The sequence below is a fragment of the Anneissia japonica genome, unplaced genomic scaffold (assembly GCF_011630105.1).
Source record: "Anneissia japonica isolate Jap-2015-1 unplaced genomic scaffold, ASM1163010v1 scaffold1863_len523710_cov156, whole genome shotgun sequence".
NCBI classification, from domain to species: domain Eukaryota; kingdom Metazoa; phylum Echinodermata; class Crinoidea; order Comatulida; family Comatulidae; genus Anneissia; species Anneissia japonica.
In genome coordinates this window covers 268,263-279,121 of record NW_022714601.1, presented here as the reverse complement: position 1 = coordinate 279,121, position 10,859 = coordinate 268,263, and the positions used below count along the sequence as shown (strand labels likewise).

Genomic DNA, 10,859 nt, shown 5'->3' with positions numbered 1-10,859 from the left:
AGTTATATTTTTGACAATTAACGATTCAATGCTTGATTTTGAGATTTATTTGATTGGCAGTTTTCTTCTCGGTTCCTTGCTAGTTATCATGTGCAGGCTCGCTCTTTCGTTAAAACCTGGGTCACTTAATGCAGTTCATTTCAACAATTTTCAGGCATTTTTTTCTTATGAAATGAAATTGCATTGCACTGCACCATCCATCTGTGAAATTCTCTCCCCAGCGCCCCCCCCCCACCACTCATAGACCCGTCCACTGACTCAATTCTTTGCTGTCGATTTAGCCTAGGCCTACTAGTCTTACATACTTGGGTTTCTTGATTTATATTCTTTTCGACGAATTGTTAATTGTTTCTCTCCCGGACTGGGAGAAGGGGTGGTTTCAACTTTCCGAGGAAGGGTGTTGTTGCATGCACTTGGTCTAAAGTTAACGGTAATTATCCAGTGTACTAGCCAATGGTTCTTGTTCATAGCGAATTTTGTTTTAAATTAATAATAATAGGCCTAGACATACCATCGTACCATAAACCATAAGTCATGCATAACATCCAACAATAGTTATATTTTTGACAATTAACGATTCAATGCTTGATTTTGAGATTTATTTGATTGGCAGTTTTCTTCTCGGTTCCCATCCGTTGATCCCTTTAGCTGTTCAATGTATTTTTATGACTTTATGTTGGCACGGCAACGAAAAATAACACGTCAAATTTTAACTGTTTTTGTTTTGTTTGAAGTCGTCATCGAAACCAACGGTAATGTATCAAACTGAAGTTAGGTCATGTTCATGCCTTTTAGGAGGCTCAAATTCTATTAATGAGATTTGGATTCGTATATAGGAACCCGTTTATGGTTGAGGGCACGATATTAGAATGTTGGTTTTTATTGCGACATCGAACCACTAATGAAAAGCGCCGGGATAGAATGCTATTTCGCAGAGACTGTCTAGGAAGTATATTGAATGGAAATATGCATATTTGTAACTGTGTAAAATAGTCCTATCCCTGGCATAAATGTGAAATAAACAGATTTTTTTTTTTCGTTTCGGATCTGTTTAGTCAAGTGGATTAGAGCGATATTGTACGCCTAGATATGGATGGCAACGAAAGCAACGGATTCGTTACTGGGGAAAACAGTTTCCAAAAATATGGGGTAAGTTATAGTTAAAGTTGGTATTAATATAGAAACTTGTGAACCGTGTGATACAGTGGTATTGTCACCGTTATACATTTCCTTTACTGCAGGCCAAACACAGTAGAAGACTTAGTATGTCAGCGCCCGCCGCAATACATGTATCCACTTTGCCGAAAATTGCTACGGGTCGGTCAATACATAGCGCCAATCAACTTTGGCGCGATCATGAATTGATAGAAACGCAGGAGGCGATACGGGAGGTAAGTCGCATTATTTAATGTAAAATAACAAACCTTTCAGTTTTGTTATCTTAATATTATTATCATCTATAAAATATCCACTATGATAAAAAGACAACTGAATTACACCACTATTTTAATCAAATAAATATCATGTGTCTAAAATCGTTACAATACATTCTTTTTAAATTTTTTTTTATTTTCTGAAGCATTCATAAACAAATACCAGGACGCGATTCGAACTCATGACCTTTGGTTTCCTTATTCCTTTGAAATACATCACTAACCGACTGCGACATCCATGACGTGTTCTATCAGTGGTAATGGTTGGCAGTAATGTACATCCCTTGCTGAAACCCGTGTTTTGGTTTATAGGTGTAGGGGAAACCCTAGGTCAAACTTAAAAAAGGGCAATAACCTCTAGTTTATGTGTACAAAATTTCCTGCACGTCTGTTCAAAACGGCGACGCTGGACGCTTTTAAAGTTCTGGAAACAACAAGAACAAGAACAGCAGCAGTGGTTCTGGGACCCCCCCCCCCGACCCCCCCCCCCCCTGTAGTGGTTTAATTTCCGATTTTTTTTTGCTATTTAATAAGTCGCCACAAGTATAACATAGAATTGAACAATGTATTTCTTTTACAAAATTATATCAAACTTTGTTTTATTCAGAGGAGTGCAAAAGAGGAAAGCAGACACAATGTGTACTTCTCCAAGTACCCTAAAAGCCAAAAGATGTCTCGAGTTCAGGAGATGAAACCATTCCGGGTACTTCATTCGGAAGTGCTCGGAATGTCGAAAGCTAAACTTAAAGAGATGTATTCGGAAGTGACGTACCTAACTAACGCTGTCAGGAATTGTGACGGAATACATAGTTTCAAAGTAAGTTATTGAAAACATATGCTGTGATAATTAACGTAAACAATAAATTATTGAGGAATAAGTTTACAGGCAATAGTAAGGCCTATTGTAGTAAAAAGGAGAAAATTACACGGCATAGTATACACACATTAATAAATAATGTTTGAGTTACTAAAAAAATCAAAGCGTTATTTTAAAAATGAACTTGTTCTTACAAAGAGAGCTCCGATAATGAAGTTTATATGACATCATAAGGTTATAATAATATTGTGCATGCTTCTCGTGACCTGCTTCCTCCTCTCTCAGCATGGTTTTAAATCTAGACAGGTGACTATAGCACTGCGATTGGGTTAGGTATTAGTCTAAAAAATTGTACTTGGGGTGAACGACGCACCGGTGCTCTGGTCGTTATTAACATGTAATAATATAATTCATTATGTTAGAAGTAATAGATAATTCTATTGATCATTGGATCAAACGCATTATAGAACACATAATATCAGCTACTGTGGAGAATCCCATATTTGTTGCAGCATTAGCGCATACTCCTGGGTGAAGATGGGTGTAAGCAAATAGCGCTAGCCCTGCCCAAGGACATAGAGAAATTCACAGTGAAGGATTGAACCCTCGACCCCAACGCTAAGAAGCTAAAACAGCAACTGCTTATATTATGTGTAAATGTCGAACCACAATCTCTCTTTTCAATTCTCTTTCTCTTTTCTTTCTAAAAAGCCAAGAATTATAATAAAGCGAAAGTAATATTAATGTGTTTTTGTAGAATCTATCAACTCATGACCATTTACTCAGGGAACCTTTTACTGACGACCACCAAACACCGCGTTGGAAATCGGCAACTCAGAAGATCCTACCTAAGAGACATCCGCCCCCAGCACCCCCTGCCAACGTTGAAAAGGTTTCTGCTTGGGATGAAAAAAGGAGGGAAGTCAAGTCAATCCCGTTATTCACCGGTGAGCTGTTTTTTTTTTTGTTTTTTGTTTTTTTCTTCTTTCTTTAGGCACACAACACATGTGCCAAAGATTGCCAATAGCGAATATATATCACTGTCCTACTTGTAGGTGACAATCCCTTACACAAGACAAACATACACACGATGCTTTACACAAACTAAATCTCAATATGAGATTTAAGGAGTGGAGTTGTTTATGTCGTGAGAAAAAATCCTGCAACTGGCAGGAATTGAACTCAGGACCCTGGGATTGGAAGGCAAGCATCTTAACCACCAAGCTATTCAACTCCACTGTTATTACAGTCGACCCCCCCCCCCCTCCAATTACAACTCTCCAATTACAACAATATCTACCTTGTTTTTGGTATAAATACCTACTTTTAAATACCTACTTTTATTTTTATTAGAGAATATTAAATTTCGACAATAAAAGTAACCATAATATTGTCCAACCTTAACCCCTGTCCAGACTGTCAAATTTTATTTGACAAAGACATATAACATGCCTAAATATGACCATTATATAGGCACATCATGACTTATATATGGGTCTGGACAGAGCTTAAGCCAGCCAGTGGTTCTGACATGTTAACGTAATTAAAATTCCAATAGGTCTCTAATTAAAGACTCCTATAAATTAAAGACCACATCCAAATTAAAAACCACTTTTTGGTGATCCGATATTTACAAATGTCTTTTACATTTATTATTCTAATCAGAGACCAACGCTGCTAAATACCATGGAAACCCTGATCCCAAAAGTGGTATTTATTTCGAGGGAAACCTGTACAACATATTCCATTCCTACTACCTGGTCTCAAGGTGTATACGCATTTTGACTTTTGAACTTTGAGGTTTGACTATAAGTTTAGGGTTAATTATGAAAATTGACATTTAATAAACATACTGACTTATTTAGATTTCAAAATACATATTTATTACTTTCAGAAGATTTGGAAAAGAGCAGTCAGGGTAAATTTCTTAAGAAGTATGGACAGAGTAAGTTGGAACTTAACGAGAAAGAGACGAAGGAAATAGAACGTAAAAAACGACGAGATGATTTTTTGAAATTTGCTCGATGCAACAGCGCAAGTGAAACAAATTTCGTCATTGACAATGCCCCGGATGTAAATATTTTACGACGTAATATATACTTTAATCAGCGAAAGCACAAATTATCAGCTGTACGAACAAGATCTGAGACATTCAAAGAAAGCAAGCAAGCGTTTTGAAGAAAAGCCTTATACTCACAATTTAGTGGTGGCCTAACTTGCACAGTTCCGCTATGCCCCGATTTCTGTACTGTGTAGTGTTGCTAAGGTCTCACAAAACGAGAGTGTGGAATTAGGACATGCGCTTAATCTTTGCCTAACCAGCAGGGGTGGCGCCGGCGGGGGTATACACATCTAGATGTGTATAAGAGACAGAGCTGCCCTCCCCCCGTTGGGGATATAATTCGTGGGGAAAAAATTATATGTATTTTCTACATATTAGCAGACTCTAACATCGATTAAAATAAGCTTTTAAAACCCCTAAATTGTCTAAATTTTCGGGGTTTCGTTCCCTGGACCACATTTGATACCTTTTAATCGAAGCTCGACCACGCCCCCTTTACTTTCGTCGAAAAATCTGGGCCCTCGTCGGGGGAATCGTCCCGCCCCCCGGTCGGTGACCTCGGCCCCCTGTCGGGAAAATCCTGGCGCCGCCCTTGCCAACCAGTCTAATACGTTGTGATTGTACAGTTGGAAAGGTTAATTGCTCTTTTTCACCACTCTTCCTCACAGAATCTTCTTCCTCCTAGTTGAGTATTCATATCCCGATATAGAGAGCAGCATAGTTTGGTCGGCCGAACTGGTAGTAGCTACTGTGTGTTCACTATGGTTTACTCAACCATGGAGATCCTTTGGTACCCGGTTCAATCCTATCCGCTGTTCTCCTTTTGATTTTTAGGTAGCGGGTTGAATGTATAAAAAACGTAGTCTTTCGGATGATACGCTATTGGTCCCAGGCTTTAAGGAACGCAGTACACACTTCGGGAAAGAGTACCCATGGTGTTCAATCTTGGTCCCGTGTGCATATGACTCATGTGCACGTTAAAGAACCAGAGTACATTCTTCAGAAAAGAGTAGGGGATTTCCACCAGTACCCCACTGGAAATTAGTCTTCCTTGGTGTTTAATCGTTGGTAAGTTGAAGAACGCATTGCAATTTTTGTAGGGGATTTTTCCTTCTGTATTGCCCAACTTCACCACTAAGTACCATTGGAAATAAATATTCAGACTTGTAGGATCCAATCTAATCCAGTAGATGTCAGTATTGATTCCTTTCTACATACTCATTGACCCAATTCGATCCATCAAATGTGCATTATAATGTTATATAAACATTAAATGTGTATGTGAATATGAATGATTTCTTGGTGAAATTTGTTGTTTTAATTCTCTGAAAGTATTAATTTTTTTAAAGTGGAAAATAGCCTTTGGTTGAAGCTCCCTAGAGCAATGAAAAACTAAATTGAAATATCAATGACAATTACTTGAATACAGGTTGAAACCATAACAAAAACACTATCATATTTAGATACAGTATGATATAAGGTATTTATTTATCTGTCCTTGATATCTCTTACTAATAAACATGATAATGATTACAACAAATTAATATCAGTTTATATTTTACATTTCATTGTTAGATGCTGATCTCAAATCATATCAGCCAAATATAAGCAGATGGCGTCATTTAAATTACGAGTTTAAAAAATATTTAAAAAAAATGTATCCATTAATGGGCATTACTTCAGTAAAGGTAGCTAAGGTTTCAAATAATTTTGAAAGTCTTAAGTCTTATTTGGTATATCGACGATGCTATGAAATATCAGACTGATCATGAAATATGTTCTTTACTACGCTGTCTGAGATGAGTAATGATCGTTCCTTGTTTCAGTTCTCTTCCTATTGATTTCTCAATCGTAGATTTTTTCCTCAAGACCATCGTTCACAGAATGTCTGAAATATTCTAATAGGCGGCGCTGTTTCTTGACGAGCATAACGACAGCGAAGATAGCAACCAAGAAACCAATAGAACCGAGTACTATACCAACTATTGCCCCAACTCCTAAACCCTCGTCGGCTGCAAATAAAAATACATTACAGTTATTATAGAACATCAAATGTTTAATATACAAGGTAATATAGGCCTATTGAACATACGAAAGAATAGAGGCGTCCGCAATGCGTTGCGGGAAGGGGGGGGGGGCAAAATAAAAATTGTTTTTTTCTTTTTACTGGGAAATATTTTCATTAGAAATTTACTGTTCTCAAAGAGTGGCCAGTTGTGGTTTAAATCTCATGATAAGGCTTATTGAGTGGATTTATTTTTAGTTATGCGAAAATGTCCTTCTGTCACAGGAATTGAACCCAGGATCCTGGATTGGAAGGGAAGCATCTTAACCGCCAATGCAGAAATTTACCATATCTAAAATGTTTCTAATAATTCTTTTTAAATACACATATCCCATAACGCACTGCGAAGTGGCATAAGAAATACTTTATTGTTGGTTATACTAACCTACAAATGTATCGTCCGTTGAAATTACTGGCTCATCATCTATATTTTACATATAAAAACAAATATTCTATATTTTAATAGCATTGTAACATAGTCCTAAATTTGATAACATAACAACGCCAAAATAATACGTAATGTGATACTATATTTCCAATATCGTACTCTGCTGCTTCTCCAGATGCTGCTGCAACTGCCGATGCCACTACTACCACCACCACCAACAACTACGACACCTCTATTACTGATAACTACGACTACTAAACAATGACACTGAGAGTTAGGCCTACGGGTTATTCTACCTTTACAATTTAGGCCTACATTTAAACCACTGTCATACTACTATCATAAGTCTACTACCTCAGTGTAATACTACAGTGCCACATTCTGTTTCAGCCACTACCGTACCACTAATATCACTACTGTACCATCAAAATCTACTACCACACTGCAATACTACCACTACCATCATTGACGCCGCCGCTACCACCACCACCACCACTACTACCATAACTGTCATAACCACTACTACCACCACCACTGCTACTGCCTTTGCTGCTAATGCTGTTTTAAACACTTTCTACAATCTATCTATTTACAAAGCAACCATTTCAAAGTTTTTAATCTCGACACAAACATCAAAAGGTTGGCCAAATGAGAACTGGGTTTTTACTTACATTTACTATATTTACAGATATAGGGAAGTTGATTACTGCAGCTAAGGTCATTCCATTTACCGGAATTGTGATACAATTGAACACAGTCCTCTGTTTCATCTTCGTATTTTCCTGAGGGTTCACCCGGCGCCCAAGGCAGGTAATCCACTGCCGTCCCGTCCGTCCAACTAAAGCCTGAAACCAGAATGTATAATACAAGTTAAGTCATTTTTTAACATCATCACTCTCATCATCGTCATTAAGTTTTTCTATATTACTAGTATCATCGTGATCATTATCATCATTTTCATTATTATCGTTGTCGCCATTAGTGGACACAGTAGAATGCGTACTAGCATTTATCGTGTGCATAACCCTACACATATGACAATCAATATAATTAATAACTTAAAGCTGCAACAACAACAACAACAACATCAACAACAGTAGTATCAGCAACATCAACAACAGCAGCACCAACTTACAATTACGCAGTACTTGAAGTTTTTCTCATTTTTTGATTACTGTTCCAAGGTCTTCGTCCCTAAATATTTTTAAATATTGTCTAGGGGTGACAATCAGGGAACAAGCAATTTACTTTTGGAATCTATTAGCATTACATTGAAAATTTAATTTTAACAATAAAACAGGAGGCATGTTCTTTCCTCTATGTTCTATCCTACAAATATCCCTTTAGGCGCTTGTCCTACCTGAAGCTTCGTCCGCAATAAGACCAATCCAAACCGTCGAACTTTCACGTGGTATCACAACATTATTAATGAAATTCAGTTCCTTGCTGTCGTGGATACTGACTAGATTGGTGTTGCGCATTTTACTGCACGTATACTGCGCAGTGTGCCACGAAACCTGCTCTGTAACGAAAGCCTTGTAGCAGTACGCACCAAATGATGTCCAGGTCTCGTCCGTACAGTTTCCAGGCACCGTCGAAGGGTAGACAGGTGGTTTAGCTGCATATTGGAAAAAATGTACAAAATAATGAATAATGCTAACGATGGCTTGACCTAAACGGTGTTGCTAACAACAACAACAACAACAGCAGCAGCAACAGAAACAGCAGCATCAGCAACAGTAACAGCAGCACCTTCAAGAACAACAGAAATCAAAAAAGAAATTAAAAAAAAAAACAAAAACAGAAACAGCAGCATCATCCACAACAACAGCAGCAACAGCAATAACAACAAAAACTGCAACGGCAAAAACAGTTGCATCAACACAAACAGCAGCAGCAACAATAGCAACAACAATAATAGCACAAAAATAGAAACAGCATCAGCAAAAGTGGAAGCAGCAACAACATCAACAACAACACCAAATATTAATAATAATAATAATAATAATAATAATAATAATAATAATAATAATAATAATAATAATAATAATAATAACGGTGGCCTTTTGAAGCTTGTACCCAACAATATCGTATAGTATTAACATTTGTGGTAGAAACAAAACCAATTATTTATACTAGTTAAAATTGGTAATTACCGTCTGTAATCTTGCAAACTGAGTTATACTTATTTAAGCACGAGGTATCATTCCACTGTCCTGTTGGCAACATTATCACACAGCCTCCGTTCTCATCATTTTTGATTGGTTGACCATACGCCCAGTGGGTAAAAGTTGTTGGCCATCCATCTGTCCATGTGTATTTGCCACTGGACTGAAAACGTAAAAATACAGACACTCGATAAACATTTTACAAGTTTGCATTAGCTCTAGTTGAACACTACAAATGACGTTTTTTTTTTTACATATTATGTATTCCGAAGAAATCTCACCGCTGTCTAAATAAAAGCACCACCTTGTCAAATTTTCTTTAGTATGCGTACTGGCGAGATTCATGTGGATAAACGCTTTCGTAAACATACAGTTCATCACACTCACAGCATTTCATTCTCTTCCTAAATGTACTACATTTATTCCATTTTAACAATTAATTGGATTCTTATTAATTATTAGCGTTCAGAAATGGTATAATAATAAAAATTATTATTATATCATCGACGTCAATAGTGGTGATGGTGGTGTGGCGGCGGAATCGGCAACGATGCCAGCGACGACAATGATGATGACGATGGTAATGTTAAAAAAGATGATAACGTTGATTATAATGAAATATTCTAAACAAAGTGATACCTCTTGGTATGACAGACCAATCCAGAGTGGAACAGCACCCACATCTTGGCTCATTAGCTCGAGCTGTTTCTGTTCAAAAACATCAGATACACTTGAAAGGTGTCCCCTAGCGTCAACACATTTCCTAAAATAGGTTTAAAGGAATCATAATAGTAGGTATACGTTCGATACAATTTATTGGCCGTTCTATATTCGATTGATAGTGACATTAACAACAGTAAAACATAACTGCTACTACTATTACTACTGCTCGTGCTCGCTAATAGTGCTGTTACTGTTACTGGTGCTTATCATGCTGGTGCTGGCAATGGCAACCATGCTGCTGGTCGTTCCGGTACCGGTGTTGGTGCTGGTTCTACTGCTGCTACAGTGCCGGTTTGGGTGCTGTTGGTGCTTGCACTATTGCTGCCGGTACCGGTGCAATTACTGGTTGTGCTGATTCTGCTACTGAGCAGCGGCCAATACTCATCCTGCTCCTCCTGCTACCACTACCATTACTACCACCACTATTACCACTACTAACACCACCACTACTACTAATACTAATACTACCGTCACAACCTGATTTTCTTACTTTTCGGCGGCATTAAAATCATTGTTGGTTGTCATTACTTTATAGCAAGCATCTCTGTAGATCACAAACCCGTCAGGACATTTCGTGTTGCTCCCTTTCGTTGGTGTGGCTGTATCATCTGAAAACACAGATATGTAAAAATATATATGAAAAATGGCATGATTATTTTAAAATTCAATTTAAACTAGGAATGATACCTCGTGCTTAAACTAGAAGCATTTTATGGAATTCTATTTAAACTTCAGAGGCAAACAGAAAATAAAAAACATAACCACGTAAAAAATACCGTAACTAGCATTCGCACTACATAGACAATGCGGAAACATTCGGTACCGTAAACAACCTATGATCAACATTAATATTTTGTTAGGCCTACCTCTCGGTTGCTGGCACATAAAACCAAGCTCCAGATTACACGGAAGGTCGTTCCAGGCACCGGGAACGACAGATGCGCCTGAATATATTTCAACACAGTTCTCCTGAAGTAGGAATGAATATTGGTTTGTTATCAATTATTTGTTTTATATTATACTGTATACATACACACATACATTCTTTGTCAGATTTTTTTTCTCGGGTAATATTTATTCATTGCATTATTTCACTTTCTGATTTTGGGGTTCTCTCCAAATGGCTAAAAGAGGAATATTCATATCGTTTGACACAGCACCAGATACGAAAACGATTTGCAAGAGTTTGGCTAAGTATATATA

The 10,859-nt window shown here is 37.4% G+C and overlaps 2 protein-coding genes across 3 annotated transcripts in view; one reads left to right on the top strand and one right to left on the bottom strand.

Moving 5' to 3' along the window:
* The first annotated feature begins 784 nt into the window (after nt 1-784).
* LOC117109051 lies at nt 785-4,587 on the top strand. 2 transcript variants are annotated; one of them, XM_033251278.1, is made up of 5 exons: nt 785-1,149; nt 1,242-1,391; nt 2,041-2,250; nt 3,008-3,197; nt 4,148-4,587. In XM_033251278.1, exons 1-5 carry the CDS (start codon nt 1,090-1,092, stop codon nt 4,426-4,428), a joined length of 891 nt encoding a protein of 296 aa, XP_033107169.1. In that variant the 5' UTR covers nt 785-1,089; the 3' UTR covers nt 4,429-4,587. The 2 variants fall into 2 exon arrangements, with proteins under 2 accessions (XP_033107169.1, XP_033107168.1); XM_033251277.1 differs by having other exon boundaries at nt 789-1,149; nt 4,145-4,587.
* Nucleotides 4,588-5,776: 1,189 nt separating this feature from the next.
* LOC117109056 (macrophage mannose receptor 1-like) overlaps nt 5,777-10,859 on the bottom strand; it is an 8,194-nt gene continuing 3,111 nt past the window's right edge. Inside the window, exons 7-14 of the mRNA XM_033251285.1 lie at nt 10,523-10,625; nt 10,147-10,264; nt 9,573-9,696; nt 8,922-9,096; nt 8,126-8,383; nt 7,437-7,610; nt 6,763-6,801; nt 5,777-6,324 (exon numbers count right to left, since the gene is read on the bottom strand). Of these exons, the coding sequence (XP_033107176.1) occupies nt 6,158-6,324; nt 6,763-6,801; nt 7,437-7,610; nt 8,126-8,383; nt 8,922-9,096; nt 9,573-9,696; nt 10,147-10,264; nt 10,523-10,625 (1,158 nt within the window). The 3' untranslated portion in view covers nt 5,777-6,157. The remainder of the gene's footprint in view (nt 6,325-6,762; nt 6,802-7,436; nt 7,611-8,125; nt 8,384-8,921; nt 9,097-9,572; nt 9,697-10,146; nt 10,265-10,522; nt 10,626-10,859) is intronic.